This window comes from Paramisgurnus dabryanus, chromosome 3, assembly GCF_030506205.2.
Source record: "Paramisgurnus dabryanus chromosome 3, PD_genome_1.1, whole genome shotgun sequence".
NCBI classification, from domain to species: domain Eukaryota; kingdom Metazoa; phylum Chordata; class Actinopteri; order Cypriniformes; family Cobitidae; genus Paramisgurnus; species Paramisgurnus dabryanus.
This window is the reverse complement of record NC_133339.1, coordinates 32,979,786-33,000,933: the sequence shown is the minus strand read 5'-3', so window position 1 is coordinate 33,000,933 and position 21,148 is coordinate 32,979,786. Positions and strand designations below refer to the sequence as shown.

The 21,148-nt window shown below is 39.3% G+C and overlaps 1 protein-coding gene across 10 annotated transcripts in view; it reads left to right on the top strand.

Annotated features, from left to right (window-relative positions):
* arhgap23a (Rho GTPase activating protein 23a) overlaps positions 1–21,148 on the top strand; it is a 62,969-nt gene that overhangs the window by 33,188 nt on the left and 8,633 nt on the right. For 5 of the 10 annotated variants that reach the window (XM_065267717.2, XM_065267628.2, XM_065267396.2 and 2 more), the window contains exons 2-12: positions 1,814–2,011; positions 4,726–4,750; positions 5,450–5,542; positions 8,262–8,340; positions 8,715–8,769; positions 10,549–12,313; positions 19,158–19,313; positions 19,800–19,914; positions 20,380–20,419; positions 20,510–20,647; positions 20,761–21,069. In XM_065267717.2, coding sequence (XP_065123789.1) covers positions 1,814–2,011; positions 4,726–4,750; positions 5,450–5,542; positions 8,262–8,340; positions 8,715–8,769; positions 10,549–12,313; positions 19,158–19,313; positions 19,800–19,914; positions 20,380–20,419; positions 20,510–20,647; positions 20,761–21,069 — 2,973 coding nt within the window. Of the gene's footprint in view, positions 1–1,813; positions 2,012–4,725; positions 4,751–5,449; positions 5,543–8,261; positions 8,341–8,714; positions 8,770–9,482; positions 9,640–10,548; positions 12,314–19,157; positions 19,314–19,799; positions 19,915–20,379; positions 20,420–20,509; positions 20,648–20,760; positions 21,070–21,148 lie in introns of those variants that run through there. The other 5 variants (XM_065267311.2, XM_065267238.2, XM_065267536.2 and 2 more) reach the window with 5 other exon arrangements.

Here is a 21,148-nt window from a genome sequence, read left to right as displayed (position 1 = left end):
GTAAGAAAAATCCCCATTCTTTTAATAGATCAAGTATATTGGCTGAATAACTGGCACTGTCTCCGGGGAACTTCCTATGTCTTAACCAAAAACTTCCTGTTATAACGAAAACCTCAGAACTGGTGAGGTTGATGTAAGGTTAAAAAGTTAAATGGGTTTTCTTGCAAATTATATGATATCATCAACCTTTATAGGAAACAAAACACCTTTGCACAAACATGTCTTTTTTTATCAGGGCCCGGCATAAAAGCAGCAATACATTCAGAAATGTCAAGACAGGGGCTGTTTACACTTGGTATTAGGAAGTGTTTTCATTGATCAGATCACAAGTGGACGAGAGAGACACATTACGTTTACACCTGGTATTTAAATCCGTCTCTTTTGTCCACTTTCGACCGCTTCTGTCCTGAATACTCTGAGGGGGTGGTCTGTGAGACGGTGGGCGAGTCTCTGCTGTCATTCAAACCCAAGCTGGAGTAATTATGAGTTTATATGGACGCGAACTAATATTATGTCGGAGTCCGCTGCTTGTTTAGCAAGTAAACATGCTGCACAGAGTTTTGTATGTGTATATGTTAGAGCTTTCTCTGAATTTTCTGCGCAATTGACGAAATAAGATTGCGCAACTTTCACACGATTTCAAAATGAAAGTACGGAGATCAGCCGCTTTAGATTTATCAATGAAAGGCTAAAAATAGCGCTGTTCATCGTGTGTTCACGCCAGAAGTCAGAAAAGACGTAAAACTTGTGTTTAGTATCTCAGATTAGATAAATGGGCGAAGAGACGGCGGTCGCGTGTGGCTGTTCAAACAAATTCAACCACATGTGCGTTTACACCACAAAAGCAATCCGATCGAAAGGGGTTTCGACTACCTCTGAATGTGGTTGAAAGCGGTTGAAAGTGGACGAGCTCAAAACGTTTTGAACACCGTTTACACCTGGCATAAACGTCGTCCACTTGTGATCCGATCGATGAAAACGCATGTTAATGCCAAGTGTAAACAGCCTCTTTGTGGGCCTACCTTTATATTAGGGACCGGAACAACTTTTCTCCTTTACATTATTTAACAAAAAACCTTTTTAATTTTAATAGGTACTGTTATTAACAAGTAACACCAGAAACACACGTATTCTGTATTTGCACATTATGGTCATTTTATTTAAAATTTCCTTAATCTGTTATAGTAAGATATACATTTTTTTTAAGGACAATGCAAATTTTGTGCAAAAAATTTTTAAGTAAATGCCAAAATAATTCAACAATACATAAACATTTTGGTCATTTTTACGTGATGTTTTTTTCTTCACTCTAGTCTACAACAATCTTCAGCTGTGGAGATTCTTGGCCTGTATTCTATCTGATAGGAAACATTTCTTTTTGTGTCCCCTATGAACTCTTTAAAGAATGCTGTCAACACAAATATGACATCATGATTCCCAAATGTGGCAAGATATTTCCCGTACCCTCCCCCTTCCAGTTACTTTTCTTCACGTACTCCTGTCTTGTTTGCACAGGTGGCTTAAGTAGATTGACAGATCCAAAACAGTTGGGAGGGTCATTTAAAATGTCAGGGCGTTATTTTTAACAATTATCTGCAAAGAGTTTTCACCAATTATCACATTAAATGTGACACCTACACAGGGATGCATTTCTTAATTTCTTCTTATTTCTGGCAAACCTGGACATGAGTCAATAGATGCAACTAGTCTTTAGAGATGTGACATTTCACGGTATAGCAACTTTTGATGAAATAACTGAGTGCGTAATGAAGATGAGTGTTAAATAATCTCTTTCTTTCTCTGTTTCTCCCAGGCAAAGGGGCGGAGAGATGGCGTCTCTTCATCTAGTGAGAACCCTCGGCCGGTGGTCAGGAGTGGGCCAGAGGGGTTGGGTGTGTCCTGGCAGGGTCCACGTACACTCTTGCTTCATAAAAACTCTCAGGGCTTTGGCTTCACGTTACGTCATTTCATCGTTTACCCGCCAGAGTCCGCCCTGCACACTAACCTCAAGGTAAAAAGGGCTGTCAGCGAGCTCACATATCACAAAATTAAAGCTGCAAATGGAAAACATTTTTACTGACCAATCACAGTACAAAGGTATTCAGCAACTGAAATAAAAGCATTATTAATGTAATAAAAGAAACGTTAATTGAATAGTCAGACGTGAAATCACTTAATTGTGCTAATCCAACCCAACCACACTAGAAACCACAAAAAACACGCTATCCCAGTTAGTTCAGAAACACTCAAATTCTTTTAAACGTTGGCCTTAAAAAAAAAATCCCAGATGTTCTTTCCTGCACCTTAGATTCAGCAACGAAGTTTTTCATGTTTAAGTGTTATAATTGGGTCCCCAGTGCTTCTATCAACCTAGAAAATGTGTAAAAGAACAACCCAGTAGCTTAGTTTTGGTAAACCATTTTCTGTAAGCATGTGGAACAAATAGCTCAATGAAATCTGTCTCCCCTTGTGATGTCAGAACGGGATAATACCGGCCCTTAATCTACACACTATCCAACCACAGCACTGCCATTAAGTGCAGAGATCAGCTCTTTTGCATTGTAAAGGACACCCAAAAACAGCACATTTTTTAAATATATAAATTAAATATATGGTATTTTAAGCTAAAACTGCACTTACGTACTCTGAGGACACCAAAGATTTATTTTACATTGTTAAAAAGTCTTGTGAAATGTCCCCTTTAATGGAGGTTTACCAAATATATTAGGATATTAACAGAATTGTTGAGCCTTTTACCTTTATTCAGATAGGACAGTGAACAGTGTTTTTTTGTCTGTACTTTGAGGGTTTTGCAGCGAAAGACTTTAAAAAGACATTTTTTAAATACCAATTAAATGACTAAAGTGACAATTGGTAAAAAATAAAGCATTTAAATTACAGACTAATAACCTCATTGCCATTTAAGTGAAACTACTGAACCTAAACATAAAAGCCTGATAAAAATAACCTCATTTACAAGAAAACATGTCAGAGATGCACTTTGAATAGTGATAGTAAATGACTCCAAAACAGTGGTCTCCAAAATGGTTCCCGCCAAAACACATTCTATTAATAGTCTCAATTGTAATATTTATTAATTACATAATTTTATAAATTAGCTTGGCTTCTTTTATGTATGTTAACATTTTAAACAATGATAAAACATATCAACAAGTAAAATAAAATAAAATCAACAAGTAAAACAAAAGATTTTTGAGTAGACTATATCAAAAAGTAGCCCTCCAGATTGTTTTATTCATTGTGGTAGCCCTTGCTTCTTGCTTTTGGAGACCCCTGCTCCAAAGCAATGATATTCATGCATTTTTAGTTTTTAAATGGGTCCAGCTATTTTGCTTTAAAGCTGTAGTGCTCAAGGTTGTTGTTTACACACTCATAGTTTGTCTTTTGCCCGTTGTGTGTGTTTAATAGTGTTTGCGCATGATGTTGAAGAAACAAAGCTCTTTTATGATCGTGTGTATGATTGGTGAGCGTTCTATCACCAGCTGCAGCTTGCTTTCCTACTCAAAAGGCCTGTTTTGTGTTTGTCTGGTACCACACATCCTCTGGGCTATGCTGTACCAGGCCTGCTAAGGACATTGTGTTCTGGTCCATATTGTTTTTCACTGTTCCTAGTGTCCACATGGTCACATGGCATTATTGTGACTTCTGTCACCCCACCAGCTTAGTGTTAAAGGGATGGTTCACCCTAAAATTCGAATTCTGTTGTCATTTACCCAGCCTTGCTATTTAGCCATCTATTTAGCCTTGCATGATTTGAAATGTGTGATGGTGTTTGTTAATGATTAGTTTGTTTGAGTTGTTCTCATCCTGGTTTCCCCTCGGACTCTTTCTGTCTTTCACTCTTTGGTGGCAAAGCCACAGTATTGTGTGAGTTTGTTAGGAAAGAGCACAGTCAGCTCAGACTAAACATTGGGCTGCTCACTTTAAACTGCCTGATCAGCGTTGCGAGACACTGGCTTGCAGTCTGTTGTGCATATGTATTATCTAAACAGTGTTTTATATTGTAAAGACCCATGTCGTTTATACCACATAAGGCAAGGGTTCATGTTGAGCATCCTGTAAGTCTGGCATGTTTATGAATGTTTATACAGTATGGGGCTAATAGGGGGTCTTCAAGAAGAGTTGTCTAATAATTCTTGTATGATCTCAAACTAATCCCATATTTAAGATGCTAAATGTTATGTTGTACCTCTTACATTAAAACTAATTTCACAGATGCTTGCAATGTAGGCATAAAAACTGGGGTCCTATTCATCAGTTGGTCTTGAAAAATGTTTGTCTAAAAGCAGCACGATTGCAACTGTGGTTTAGGTACAGAGGTCTGTTTTCCAGTGCTGCCATCTGGTGTTGAGACACATTCAGTACTGACATCACGGTCAGCACTGACATGGTTAATTGTCAAATTGAGACACATTAGGAACATGATGCATTCACATGTTTTGCTTTATATGTCTTTGTTGCTTATTTTTATGCATAACTGAAGACCCATATTAAATAATAAAATGTATATCATTAGCTTGGTACTTTGGAGCATTACGATTCTCATATCTGGTCCTGGAGACTCACGGCACTGCTGATAAGGGTGACATAAAAAATTTGTCATCCAGTTCTTGACTTTTAAACCACTGCTTTGAATGTATGTAATGTCACTAATCTATAACTATGTAGTTGCTGTGATCTAACTTTTCTTTCGTTTCCATTTAGGATGAAGAGAATGGAAATGGAAAGGGTGAGTCTGTCTTTATGTTTATCTCTGTGGAGTTTCCTATTCATTCAGGTCATTAAAATGGTATGTGAACTTTAGTCACTATTGATTTTTGCTTGAAAATGTTGTCGCTTACCTAAATGTTTCACATAGGGCACCTGTTTCACACTTTGTACCTGTCTACATACATTGTCATTCTTTGTTGTTTGTTTGTTTTTGCATTTGATTTAAGATAAGCTGTAGACTCAATATTATGTCATTCACAAAATTCAAGGTGGAAATATTTGTCACATGGCGCCCCTTACAGGTTCAAGTTATCATTGCTCACATTTAAGAGTGCATGTAAAAAAACAGATGGTATGATGCCCACCTGCATTCAAATCAATCGGGTTGCTTTAGGCATTGCTACCAGAAAGAGTGCAGTTTATATTATTCACTCAATATCAATATGCAAATTATATTAGCTGAAAATATGTGGGACTGAGATTGAAAATGATGATGGTATGTTTTTGTTAAACAATAGGACAGATTGTGGTAATGATGTGAGGCCGGTATGGATGGGGCATCACAAATCCATTTATTTATTACTGCCTCAACCTGTTTGATCACTGCTGTCTGTTTTTACCCCTGTCCCATCCCGCCATGTGTCAGACACGGGCATCTGCATGCTGAACACTATAAATTGTCATTTTTTTCTGATTGAGGATTGTGTGTTTCATACAGGGCTCCATCGGAGTCGCCTGGAACCTATGGACACCATCTTTGTTAAGAGTGTGAGGGAGAAAGGCCCCGCCCACCAGGCTGGTTTGTGTACAGGTAAGAGAAAAAGTGTGTTTGTACGATATATTCATTGAAATTAGATGGCATGGGAGTCAATGAGAGAGATTAATTTCTGTAAATCTACATTTACTGCTGTTGTTTTCACTGTATCATTTAATACTCGCACAGACTTTAACACACACATAACCCTGTAAATCAAGATAACTGTAGGTGTTGTTGACACATATTTAGTCCCCACTTATTCAGTCCACTTGTGTGTATACATACACAGCATGTGATAACTTGTTATGGGCCATCACGGTTAAGGATTTGGCCTTACTGTATGACATGGTACAGAAATAATGTATTTAAAGCCCTGCCTTTACTTCTCCTGTTGACATCTGTAATCAACATGCATTAAAAGTGACTCATTATAAGTGTGTGTGTGTTTGTAATAGAGAAAGACACAGGATCCCTTTCTGTTTAGGAAATGTGTGGTTGAGTTTAGTGGCGGCCTGTGAGGAGATGTTTCCGGCAGGCTGTGTGTAAATATTGATTACATCTACTCCTCTATACAGTGTAGCAATAGAAACATGGTATACCATCTACAGGCACTACATGATAAATATCACGGCTTGCAACATTTCAAAATTTCCGTTAGGTTTCTGTTTCTCTTTAGATTTTGGTAGCCCAAAATAAATTTAGCTAGCCCAGGTATAAAATATTTTATGTAGAAAACTGGAAAGGATCAAAACATCAATCAAAAGCATTTATAATGATAAATATCAACAATCGACTTGAGTTGGTGTACATTTATTTGTGTATGCAGGGCTCGAAATTGCGACCATTTTAGTCACATATGCTCCTGAAATTTAATTGGCGCGACCTCAAAATATATTTCGGAGCATTTGTGCGAATGCAAATGGTTGTTGTGGTGCAACTTGTTTTAATTTCTTTACAAACGTTTGCATGTACTGTTAAATATAGAGACCAATGAGACTTTACCCAGATGACTTAGTTTCGTGCTGTTTTTAGCATCCGAGGACACGAATACATGCAAATACAAGTTCATATTTAAGAGGTACTGTCAGAGTTCACCCAGATTTTCTTGTTTCATTGAGAAGTGCGATCGTCAAATACACACTGACAACCCATCAAAATAAAAGTCAGTTAAACGTTTATAAAGATGACAAAAATGTTTTACTATTGTATAGTAAAATCTACTTAATTAATAATACCAATAATGATTTTCAATTATTTTTATTTCTTAAGTAATATAATCACACTCAAAAGATTTGTACTTTCATTTTTAAAATTTTGTTATGCAGTACAAAATGTATTAGTTTTTTATTTGATTACTTAAAAAAAGATTAATTATTACATGTTTTAAATTTAGTTTATTAAACATGCATTTTGATAAGGGAAATGTAATTCATCATTAAAGAAAATGAAAAGTAAAAAAATACAGAATCCAGAAAAATAAAAAAATGGAATTTGTGAAAATAAAAACTGAATTAAAAAATAAATAATTTAATATAATATTAAAGGGATAGTTCGGCCAAAAATGATATTAAACCCATGATTTACTCACCCCCAAGCTGTGGCGGCGTTACCGGAAAGTAGTTATTTTCGTTAATAAAGTTTTAAATATGGATATTTCTACAACAACACCGCGCGGATTACCCTCAGAAGGCCTTTGTTTATCATCCTGGAGCCTTTGGATTTATTTTGTGAAAGATGGACACACTTTTTTTGGACTTAAAGGTCGTGGACTATGGGTGGACCCCATAACATTACATTTAATCAACTGAAAGATCTAAAACATTTTCTAAAATATCCGAAAATGTGTTTGTCTGAAAAACGATGGACATATGCAACTCGGACAGCTTGGGGGTGAGTAAATCATGGGTTTAATATCATTTTTGGCCAAACTATCCCTTTAAATAGTATTTATAGGGCCTCGTGAATCTACACGTTTTAAACATATTTTAAGCGTAAAAATCGGCCAAGCACAAGTCAAATGCGTGGCAAATATTTTAAGATCAAGTTTGATTCAAACATTTAAACTTCAAGATTAAAAAGTTGTGGTGCTCCTATAGTTTTCAATGTATGCTCCTAAATTCTTGCTGGTGCTCCTAACTTTTACATTTGGGAGCGCCAGTGCTACCTACTTAAAAAGTTAATTTTGAGCCCTGGTACTTTCAATAAAATAAAAAAAGATTGTGCTTTTATAAGATAAAGAAAATGAACAGGGTGTGCTTTCGACTGTCTCGGTTTCCATGCGCATGTATACTTCTTTATTTGTTTTGTTAATCTTTTAATTATTTAAGTGAAACTTATTTTGTGTAAGCCTATTTATTTGTTCTGTTTTCTCCATACAAACAAGCGTTGCAGGTGCATGATGTGACCATGTATGGATCCTCTTGTTCTTATGATGCTGATCTTTTTATATACACTCAGATACCCTGCCTTTAACTGTTTAAACTGGTACAAAACTGTTCCTTAAGGTACACAATAGGTTCTTAGGGTAAAATATTGTACTATTGTATAAAAATTAAACTTTGAGGGTACCACCCCGTTGACAGAAAATGTACAGTTTCGTTCCGTTCGTACCTCTTTTCTGAAAGTGTACAGTATATTAATATTACATTTATTTGAAAAATCAGCATTATAAGAATCAGCCTCCTATGCAATAATCAAATAAAATTAATTTAATAATAATGGTCTGTTGTTTAAAAAATTTATGAAATACTGTAAATGTCATTTGTTATTGCAGGAGATCGGCTGGTTAAAGTAAATGGAGAGAGTGTGCTGGGTAAGACGTACTCGCAGGTCATTGCACTGATTCAGAACAGGTGAGACAACATCAAAAAACTGTTGGTTACAGATAAACTCAAAACTTACCTGGAAGTAATAATGCAGATCAAGAATGGGGATGTACGACATTATTTGGATTGTTTGGTTAAAGCTAAGTGACGGAAGATAACTGAAAGGTTAAACCTGACCTGAGTCTTGTTCAAGTAGATTGCGTGACAGATGTTTTGTGTAACAGAATGACCTAAGGCAAGTGTAAACTGTCTGGCCAATCACAGTGCACGTCTGTCACTTTGAAGTCAGCGTTTTACATTGATCACAGTGTTAAGGTTATACAGTTCAAAATACTTGAACATAGGGCACTTTATACAAAATGTATTCATATTCTCACCCCATCTTATTTTTCTCTCTGCAGTGAAAGTGTACTGGAGCTCTCAATAATGCCAAAAGATGAGGATGTCCTGCAGCTGGTGAGTGTGAGCACTTCTGACACACTTTGCCAGATCAAGAATATATGTTTTATAGGGGTAATCAGGTAGCAGCCTAGTAAAGGTCGAAAATCGTCTTGAACGTTAATCATTAAATCTTGAATATGGTATTTCTTTGACCAATAGGATCATTACATAAACATTCTTATGATAAGTAAACCCATACAGGACACACATTCTCAGGGATCCCATACATTTAAAGAAACTGAGGTATGATTACTTTACTTATGTAATTCAGAGGATTTCAAAAGTGTGACTCAATAGATTTTGCACTGGAATATCACTGATTTCGTAAGCATGACGGTCATAAGATTATAACACATGCAAGCATACCTTCCTTCCTGAAAGACACAAACATTTACACTCGCATAGTTTTGTCAGTGCACGAATTACTCATTTGGCCACATGATCAGACATGCAACTAACCCAAGTCAAAGAAAGAAACCTAATGCGTGCGTGTTGCACATACAGACACATCTCTGTACTCGTGCACTCACGCTGGTCTCATTATCCCTAAACCCTCCGGAGAGACCCCACTCCTCTATCCATCCCCTTTTCTTTCTCTCCTTTTCCATGTTACTCTCCGCACACCCCTCCTTACACCCGCATCAACTACATTCCAGGAATGACATCATCAGTAATGTGGCCCCTCCCACACTCCCACAGGGTGGAGAGACGACGAGACAGACAGAGAGGGAGAGAGAGAGAGCGAAAGAGAGCGAGAGAGCCTTGGGTTGGGTAGGGCTCACCATAGACAGAAAGAGAAAAAGAGATACAGAGAATGACGAGAACAAAAGGAGAAATGACAACGAGACACAAGCTTGAGAAAAAGCAAAAATGAGGACTTAACAGGTAAATTGAAGAGAACAGTATTGAGAAAAGGAGCGAGTGAGGGAATGTACACATTGGGCCTTAGGGAAATGCTTTACTGTAGCTTTGCGAGTTTCCATTCTTTTTGTATTTGCATGTATTTTCGTTTTGCATGCACGGTGCTGTCGGTTAATTTGCCTGTCTTGAATCATGCAGCTTTTGGTCAGTCATGTCTCTGTTTTGTTAATACATTTTTAATGTGGCACATCTTCAGAGTGTTTTGAGGTCAGTGGTAATAAAGGGCTGGTGCTTCTGGTCAGCTTGACTTCCTCTCTTTAGGGGAACACAGTTGTCATTGTACTGATTGTGAAAATTGTATCGGTTAAGCCATTATGATGCTTGGGAGGAACAAGTATGATGGATTTGTCATGAATTGAATTGTATATTTAGATTACAATTAAGATGTGCACCTGGTATTTTGTTCCTTTTAATTGTTGTTGAATAGTTGTTAGACTTGTGAAATATAATATAGAAGATAAGAACACTTCTCTTGAATTCTGTCATGTAGTTGAATGTATTAGACCAAGTAATATTGCAACTAAACATAACTTGTATGAAAAATAGGTGCTTTGAAAACTTGATACTCTGATAACTCTGTGGGAGATATTTTTGAAGTTTGGAGCAACAGAAGTGTCAGGTGGTGTCAATATCAAAAATGTGCCCGCTAAGTTTGAATAGAGACCTCTGTTATTAGTAATGATAAGCATTTTGATCGGAGCCAAACATTTTAGATGAGCCAGTGTATGGTGATTTGGGAAGCTGTACAGTATATGCTAGTACTACAATGACAGTCAGTCTCTATATTAACTTCTTAACCTATTGCAAACTAATCTTCGTGTCCCATTAATAAATGCTTTTCTTAGTTTTGAACCCTCTCGCTTTCTCTTGCAGGCATACTCTCATGATGCCTACCTAATAGGCAACGATCCATACAAAGGAAAGGCCCGAAATCTTCCTCCACCACCACCTTTACTCTACCCTCCACGAACAAAATCACAGCCTCCTGTAGGATACTCCCCTAGGACTGCCCCGACTTCTCCACTCATGGGGCAAAACCAGCTGGACAACTGGAGCCACTGGCCCGGCTCCCCCTCTGGTCCCTCTTTGCCTCTTGACAACCGCACAGTCACTTCCAGCAACACTTTCTGGGCGGCCGAGGGAAGGAGCTGTGAGCCAGGCGGTGTTGGTCACAGTAGTCCCGCTCACCGAACCGAAGAGATCCAGTATGGAATGACTGATATGGGACAAATGAGAGGACGGACATACTCATCCTCTTCTTCATCAGGAGGACCGATGAGCCCACTGCATCATGCTCATTTTTCCAATCACAACGTGGGTACTGGCATGGCGCACATTGGAGGCCGCAAGGAGAGTCCCCCTTGGGTCAGTCCATCTCATTCAACTTCGACACAGCCATCCAGTCGCAGCGAATGCACCCAACAAGCCCTTACCAACTGGTACTACAGTCAGGTACCGGGTCGGGAGCGAGAGCGTTCAAATTCTCGCCCCTTGCTCCCACGGCACAGGAGTTTCTCACATGATCGTCTGGGTGAGAGTAGGAGGGCCAGACGTGTCCAGCATGCAGCTTTTCCCCACAGTGCGTCACAAGACACGTTGTTGCTTCTGCAGCAGCAGCAGAGCTCTGCAATGCATGTTGACCCCCACTGGAGCCGTGGAGACCAGCGGGGTGAGCGTGTATACATACACAACCCATCTGCGGTGTCTTATGGGCGCAAATCCAGCGAAAACCTTCTGGCGAGCCGGTTTGGGCACTCAGGACGTTCACTGGAAGCTTTAGACCAAGCTGTGGGGATGTGCTCACCACAGCTGGAAAGATCCACCTGGGTCCAGCAGCCCCCAAACAGGACTGAAGCCTTTCCAAGGCATGGGGGGCGTTTCGCCCAACACAGAGATACGCTCCATCAAAGTCAACACCATCACCAAACAGCTCAACATGAGCCGCACCAAACGCAACACCACACACCCCAGCACATTCAACACTCAACTCAGCGTCAAAACCTCACACATACAACACAAAACACGCAGCGCTCATCTCAGGCATCGCAACCTCAGCAGGCAGCTTCACAGACAAGACATTTACCCTCTTGCCAGAGTCTAGACGAAGAGCCAATCGGCTACCGCAGCTACAGCCCATCTTTTAATCGCAAGACTGGCCGCATCCTGCAGCAAGCCCAGTCATTCAGAGACCCCTCTTACACAGGTCCACACCTAAGTTGGACCCCTACACCCAAAACTAGTCCTCCAGAGGGACTTCCCTCCTCGTCCGCTCCCTCCCCAACCCCACCGACCACCTCCACATCCACAACTTCCATTTCTACACCCCCTGAAGGACAAGACAAAGCTTACCGGCCCACTAATCACGACAGAGGGGCTGGAGAAGCAACAGGTGAAGCCCAGGCTCAGACACAGGAAGTGGTTATGAGGCAGAAACCACCCATTGGCCGCAGGGGTGCAAACGCTCTCCGGCACCAACACTGCGCCTTGGCTCTTGATTCCAGTGACCCATTACTCTTTACCTCTGACCCTACTGATCCCCCTGCCAAAGCTGAAAATGCCATATCTCATCGTCGCACGAATGGTAACCTACCACCGCTCTCCATAGATGATGACTCTCTTGCTTCAATTCCTTTCATAGGTAAGTCTCTTTTGCTCATTAGCTACTGTGTCTTTCTCATATATATACTCATTTTCATCTCAGACTATATTCTTCACATATATACAGACTTTGTTTCTTTCTCAGTTTCTCTTTTCCAACACTTGCCCACTCAAGCACATGTGGGCACATGGTTGTTACTGTACTTGAACAGGAAAACGTATTAAATATCTAGACACCATGATGGGAATGTTAGAGAATGACTACACTTGTCATAATAACTCGCTACCCCACCGGTCTTACTATTCATTTCCTCTGTCTGCTGTATTAGTCTGTATTTGGAAACATTGGAATCTCCCGTGGTCAGGCTCACAATATGAGTTGTCTGTGGCTGATTCAGACTTACTGGATTAATATTAGTCTATTATGTCTATTATGCTCTCCTTTTTTCCCACTGTTCCAGTGCCTCACCCAATCCATCCTGTTTCTATACTTGATCTACAAGAAAATGATTTGTAGTTGTTAGTAGTGGTTGAAGGGATCGTTCACCCAAAAACTTTCTGTCACCGTTTACTCACCTTCATGTTGTTCTAAGCCTGTATGAGTTTCTTTATTCTGTTGAGCACAAAAGATCATTTTTATTAAAGATTTTATTTAATAAATGATTGCCGGTAGTAGGAAAAACAAATACTGTGAAAGTCAATGGGTACCATCAACTGTGTGCTTACCATCATTTATCATTCAAAAGATCTTCTTTTGTGTTCAACAGAATAAAGAAACTCATACAGGTTTAAAACAACATAAGAGTGACAGAATTTTCATTTTTGGTTGAACTATTCCTATTTCTTTAAGAGATATGACATTTTTGTTTTGAGGTTATTAAAATGAAACATTGGTTGGTTGAGAGAGATGGATTTGTGTGTGTGATTCTGACCTAGCCATTTGTCATACATTTGACTTGTGACATTCACACAAAAGACATTATAAATAAAGTAAATACGATTTAAAGTATGGGTAAAGCTCAACAGAAGTTTATAGTGCGTCTCCATTTGGACGGGACAAACATGCATGCATACATTACAGTTGTGTTTGTGCGTTTGCTCTGGCCTGCAGCTTGTGCTTATCTTGTCTCTGCTTGCCTTTTATTGCCAAACCAGACCAGAGTGCAAGATGAAATCTACTGCAAAATGGCTGTCTGAATGCAAAACATTCAAAACAAACTATGACAGGCACGTACTACCAAAACTTGTCAGGCTGTATGTGCTAAAGTGCAAGAAACGGTTGGCAATAACTCTCTAAATTGTCTAATTATACGTTGCAGATGATTAGCTGAAGTGCTATTGATTTTGCAGTGCCCCTAAAAGCTTTCAGATGGGCAGTTTGCTTTCCTTTGGTCCCATTAGGAGTTTTATAATGGCATTTGTTTACAACAACAAAAATACAGATAATTTGACTGTTGGGAAGTTTTTAATATGTAGTCGCATAAACTGTTGTTAGTGCCCTACTTTCATTCCTGAGGAGGGTTAAACCACTATGCTTTTCAGAAAACTGCCCCACCTATAGCATTCAGTACTCGTGTATGGCAAAATAACAGATTCATGTTGGTGCTAATACTACAAACTTCCCAGGAAGCAATAGTTATCATTTCAACGTCTAGATTAAAGAGAACCAATTATCCGATTCACGATTTTACATTTTCTTTGGTGTTTAAGTGTGTATTAGTACATGTTAATGATATGCAAAAGGTACAAACCTCAAAGTAAACTATGACGCGAGTTATCGTCTCCAACGTAAATCTCTTTTCTTGGACTACAACAAACAAACACACAGATTGTAGGCAACAGTTTACTTCCTGGAATTGGTGATGTAGACAAGACCGACATTATCATAAATCCTCCCGCTTTGACTCACAGCCTGTAAGTTAACTCCTGTCAGCATTGCGTTGTGAGCGAATCTTTTAAACATGGTAAGGAGCGTCACATTTCCTGCTGATGTCACCGGTATTCAGGCCACAGATACGTACAGATTAGCTGGCCAATCAGGGACACAGCGTTTTTTAAATCGATGAGTTTTGTACAAAATCCGTGCGTTTCAGGAAGACAGGATATCTGGAGCTACAAAAATTTACTATATGTGGAAAATAATGTGTTTTTTGAACCATAAACCACATTGTATTTTACCAAAAAAAATGAAGCAGTGAAATAGGTGCTCTTTTACTAAAGACTCCGCCAAAATAAACTTGAATTTGGTTACCGTACAGGTCTTTGCCTAAATAGCTGGCGAGATGTGTAATATTTCATTTTGTAAGCAAAGTCAACAGTGATTGCAGTGTGTTTGGTTTTAATTAACTTATTTATTTAATTTATTTGTAGTTTGATGTCTATTAAATTCTCACTGACAGACCAAATTTTGCCTAGACCTAGGGCTGTGTTCATACGGTTATTAGACGTTTTGCTCACATTGTCACGTGACATTGCTTGCTGGGTTGTGCGGCACAACACACCCTATATGCAGCGTTTGAGTCTTCAGTTTGTACATTTGTGTTTGTGAAAAGATGTGGGAAAGCGTGAGAATGTACATAATCAGGATTGGTTGGTTGGAAGGAGACGGGTGAACTAAACTGAAACTAACAAGCTGGGACATGTAAGACCATACTGATGATAACACAACAGAGTTATACTCTTTGCTTAACATGTCAGTGAATTTATCTGGGCATAGCTGTAGTATATTAACAAACAACGTTTTACAGTTTATACCATTTGTGAATTTTTGGCCCGCAGCTTAAATTGTATTTGGATACACAGAATGACATCATTCTGCGATCATTTTGTGTTTTTATTTGGAGCTTTTTAAGGAAACTAATTGACCCTTTGCTAAGCTTAAAACATTACTGACAAATCCTACTGTATTCAAACAATTATTGATGCCATCTGCCTTTTTATAAGACAAATGTAAGCCTTCTGTGTTTGGGAAAGTATCCACAAATACAATAAAACCTAGATAGACATATTCGCCAAGTCTTTAAATAAGCATAAGGCATGCTTGCTGTGAATTACATTTACATTTATTCATGAAGCAGACGCTTTTATCCAAGGAGCATGTAACATTTTGTCAGAGGAGCCAACAATATGCGCTGTCTGCGAGTTTTATATAGCTAGGGAAAGATGAACAACATATTTAACTGTGTCAGCGTTCATTCATCTTTACAGCTTTCAGAATATGATAAATAAAAGCTGTGGGAATATTTTATACGTTCATATTGAACCATTGCAATACATACGGCTTGTTGTATTGTCTTTGATTATAGTGTAAGTTTTTACCACCATGTGATGAAGTTGTAGATGAGGGTATAAGTCTGGTGAGGAGGATTTTTGGGGGTTAAAGGTGAAGGACACACACATACACACTCGGATATTTCTGGAAACAATTGGCACACTAAGCTCTTTCTGTAATCAATGTGCTCTTTGTGTCCCCAATTAAACGGGGAGGAGTCTTACACACTAACACACCAGAGATATGGTCACTTCAACACGCATGCAGAACTGTAAGGAATGTGAACATTTTCTCTTAAAACCGGATAATGTTTTCCGCTGACTTCTCTTGGTTGAATTTTGGTTTGTGATGCTATAAAAGGAAACATCGCTGTGTTCGTTATTTCTGCATTCTTCACAATTTGGTTTTGTGGAAATGTAACTAGGAAGATTGCACATCATGGGCAGTGAGAGTTAGTTTATGGGGTTTGTTTTGTCAGGCTTGGATAATATTTATAGCATCCCATCTGAACCAAAATATGGCTATTGCACAAGATATATGTTGAGTACTGGACATACGGATTTTGGATGTAAACGTTTTGTATGTCCATAATGTTGTGTTTTGTGTGCGTGTGTGTGTGTGTGTGCGTGTGTGTGTGTGTGTGTGTGTGTGTGTGTGTGTGTGTGTGTGTGTGTGTGTGTGTGTGTGTTCATACTTAGACTGCAGTAATAAGGGCCTTTGTTAAACCCACAGGACAGCTATTTCTGCCAGTGGCTGGAAAACAGGCACAGTCCAGGTTCCACATCCCAGAATGGGAATGTTCACGCCCCTGCTCTCTTCCAAAGAGGGAGAGGAGGGACTGGGAATTCCTGTGCCTCTACTCTGGCTCCTTGGTCACCTCCAGGACTGAAAGTTAGAACGCTGTGAAGAAAGTTGAGCGAGAATGAGAGAAAAATAGTAAATAAAAGAGTTTTAGTTACATGTAAGATTATTACACAGCTATCTGGAATAGTTGAATCCGAATGGTTAATTGCACAAATTAGATAATTTTTGTGTTATGAGCACAAAACAGTTTAAATGACTATTGTCCCTGGGAACCAGTTTCATACATTGTGCTACATTCATGTCTCTTAGCACTCATAGGGTGAATTGCCCTAATGTGGGACAATTTCTTAATTTCATACTTCTGTGAAATGTGCTTCCTTCAGTATTTGTTAATTGTTTCACGACTGAACATTGAGAGTTCATGTGATTTTTTTTTTGTGATGTCATAAGGCTTGTTCGACTTCAAGAACCATCAGGCAGATGACGTCAAAGTACCGCAAGACAATTCGAGAAATCATACGACGTCTAATTTCGTCTTGCCCTCGTGGTACTTTGACATCATCCGCCTGTCAGTTCTAGCAGTGCCACATGAGGTCGAACAAGCCTGTAGTTTCATTGGCATTTATGTGTTTTTGGTAGACCTACAAACACTAGACCTTAGGGGGTGGTTTCCCAGACAGGGCTTATCCTAAAATGCATGATTGAGTTGCCTTAATTTTAAAATACTTCATACTGACATATTCTAACAAATATCAGTAGCATAATTTTATCTCAAAATGCGCATCAGTATTGTTTTTGTAAGTTGTTTATAAAAACTACTAAAATGTCCTAAAATAACTAAGGCCTAGTCCTGGATTAATCTAAACTTTGTTCGGGAAACCGCCCCTAGGTGTCCGACATAACACTCCATTCAGACAGCCAGCGATCAGCGGTAGCAGAGCGACACAATCTCATTCATTTCAATGGAAACCGGGCGACTTCCGGCAGCACGAGCGAAAGTGACCCTTGGCAACCGTGTGGGCGTGTCCAGTGACGCGAGAAAGTTCAGAAAAGTTTAACTTTATGCAAATGCCGAGCGAATTTCGGGAACGACTACCAATGAGAACAAAGCAGTGGAGTTCACGTCATCCTTCTCTTGGCGTGGATGATACTCATTTGTTTATGACAAGCAGATTTAGAAACGCCTCATTGAAAGAGACGGGCGACACACAGCGATAACATCGCTGGCTGTCTGAATGCGGCTTAAGGCAGTGTCCCACTTTAGGTCAACTCACCCTATTATTAATGTACAGTCAGTCAGTCAGTAATATTAACAAATGTAACATTTGAACGATATAGATAATAAGTGTTTTAAAATATATATAAAAACATTTTTTAAATGATGAGAAATTAAAGGAAGTCTGTAAGAATATCGATCCTAAATAAAGGGCCTTGTGACACACACAGATAAAATATTAAAGACATAAGATTTTTGGGGCTCTTAGGAAACATTTTATTTGTAGTTGTGTGCTTCTGCCATCTTGTGGTATGGAATGGTATTGTTTCAGGTGGTTTGCAAAATCTTTAGTCATTGACTTTAAAGTGCTGTCAGTTTTTTATAATGTTACCTCTCCAGAGAAAGACCTGACATATAACCAGACCTTTAGCGACTGTGGACAAAGAGGAAATGAAAGCAATTTCAAATGAGTGCTTTGAAAAACAGAACTTTGTTGTCGATGAAGTGTCATCGCCAGAAGCAATCACTTTTTATCAGTTATTAATCAGGCAAACTTATAGTCCCGCCTCAAAATCATGTTATTGGCCAATACTGCTGTGCTTAAACTGGTCGGGTTGTTTTCACAATGTTTCAACATTTTTCAGAAATCAGTCTACTGGTGACTTGTAGTTGATTCATGTAAACTGGAAAAAAGAATGAATAGACATTTTTATAATGACAGTTAAGTGGGAGTGTCACTCTTAGTTTATGCAAACCCTGTTTTTGTGCGTGCCCGTGTACAGGATTGACTATACTGAAATGCCTAAAAATGTCCTCGCAGACAAAATGAAACATAAAGACGTTTGATTTAAGTGGTCCTTGCTAAAATGCTTATGAATAAGCCAAATTTTGTTTTACTTGAAATCGAATGTCTCCCCACGTTTGTGAAACAGTTCGGTTTAGGTTAAGAGGTAGTGGTACTGTATTGCATGGATGATTTCACTTATAAAGTAAAACTGCGTGCGTTCATGTGTTTTATAATGACAGTAGACCACTGCCCCAACACACACACAACTTTTTGAGAAGAACTGAAACCATGTCTTAATACAAAGAGGGCTTGTACATTTCATTTCCACATTGAGCACATTTGATTGAGATTTCATGGAGGGCTGCAAGTCAGGTACAGATGAGAACGTTATTTGATTATTGTTTCTTTTTGTTCATGTTTTATCCTTTTTGACATTTTCGTTTATCATTTGCATACATAGTTTTAGTTAGCAGTCACTGAACTCTCTACGGCTTTGTTGCATCTCCTTACAGTAACGTTTGGTAGCTTGCTGAAAGATAGGATTGTGATTCATTTGGGAATGTAGTTTTTTCTTCTTTTTACAGATCTCAGTGTTTTGGTGTATTGTGATATCTAAACATCTTAATTATTAAAATTAACTGTGCAACATTCTAACCTTTGCGTTCTTTATTTCCTTCCCTTTAATTTTGTTGTTCCCTTTGTTAAAATCTTAATATAACTTTGTCTGTATTCCATTTCTTCTCTCCTTTTATTCTTTCTATCTTTCCTTCCCTTTTTCCTCTTCTTCCCTTCCACCCCTCCCACAGATGAGCCGACCAGTCCAACTGCAGATCTGCGGGCGCGTCACGTCCCTGCCTCCTCCGTCGTGTCCAGTGGCGGTCTTAACTCCGCCCCTGCTGTGGCCACATGCCCCGCCTCCCAAACCTTCACCTTTCCCCACCGTCTTTTCTCCCTCAACTGCAGTGAGTGACGCAGAAAAAGAGAGCACTGTTTTGTTACGACGCTTGCATTTCTCCTATTAGTGTTTGTTGAGAAATGTCCTCAGTCCTGCATTTGTAAAAAACTTATTTTTTTTTTTTTGGAGAGCCGAATATTCAGACGATGCATGTCAACGACATCAAACTCCCACCCACTGCATGCATACTCATACAGCACCAATGTATGAAATTCACTCTAGTAGAAAGTAGAAAAGTATGCGTGCATGTCGTACTACATGATCAATCAGGAATGCCGTTGCATTGACTATGGACCCCAACTCCAAATCTCTCTTACTCACTTTTATGAAAAATTCACTTTTTTCCCTCACCTGATCTGAGAATTCCTATTCCTGCATCCTACTCAACACTAACTGTCCTATATAATATTTCTCTCTTCTCCGCTTTGATGATCTCTTGTAATTTATTAAATGTGATGAATAGACTCTCTTTCTCTTTGGCTCCCTACCTAAGCAGAAGATGCCAAGTCTAACCGTCGTTCCTCTTACCTGTTGGCCATCACCACTGAACGCTCCAAGTCATGTGATGAGGGGCTTAACGCATATAGAGAGGAGGGCCGGGGCTTCTCGTAAGTGTTGGGTCAAAAATAGGGTTTAAAATAGGGATGCACCGGTACCGATACTGGTATCGGGTATCGGCCTCGATACCACATTTTCTAAAGTACTCGTACTCGTTAAAAGTCCCCCGATACCAGGGATCGATACCACGGTCTGAGAAATGTCTATGTTTGAGCGGCGTGTAAGGGGTTAATGCCTCTTGTGTTGTCCAAAGAGGCAGAGTTTACAACAAACTGGAAAACTAGTCCCTTGTTTTTTTGTTAAATTATATGACTAAAGCTGTTACCTGTAAATTTAAATCATGTTTTTTTATTAAGTACTCGGTATCGGCAAGTACTGAAATGCAAGTACTCGTACTCGTATTCCAAAAAAGTGGTATCGGTGCATCCCTAGTTTAAAACTAAGTAAAACTAATGGTATTATCACTTTGACTCCAGTCATAAGTTGTTTTTATGTTTATTATAATCTTTTTACAGGAGGATTTCAAAGAGAGTTAAGAGCTTTTTTAATGATGGGGTGAGTTTCATTTTCTGAATCGCAACGTTACGTGCAATGTTTTTCTGTTTTGCCACTAAAACAAGTGATTTTTTGCATGTCATTGTTTAGTCTCTGGAGGGTCTTGATGTCGCTGAAGAGGTTCGCTCGAAACGTCACTCTACCTCTGAGCTGGGAAGTATCAGCTACAGTGACGTAAAACGAGAAGGATGGCTTCACTTCAAACAGATCCACACCGAAAAGGGCAAGGTAAGAGGAAGAGACAGACACAGATGTCAGGGTTGCCCAGCGTGTGGGTGAACCCCTCATTTAAGTGATTCGTTTGTTAGTTGTGCAAAATGTTTCCTGTTTTGTTCTTGCAGAAGGTGGGTAGTGCCATCTGGCCTTGGAGAAGGGTCTTCTCTGTGCTTCGAACGCACTCACTGTTCCTCTACAAAGACAAGCGAGAGGCGGTGCTTAAAGGTGCGGCACTGGGCGGCGGGGTCGAGGAAGAGCAGCCCATCAGCATCAGGGGTTGCCTCGTAGACATAGCGTACTGCGAAACGAAACGCAAGAATGCCCTGCGCTTGACCACGCAGGACTTCTGTGAATATCTGCTGCAGGCGGAGGACCGAGAAGACATGCTGGAGTGGATCAAAGTCATCAGAGAAAATGGCAAGACGGACAATGAGGTGAAAGAGACATAAAATAGGCATTGCATTATTGGGCGACTTTCATTATTGGTTTTAAAGGCAATCGTGTTGTTTTGAA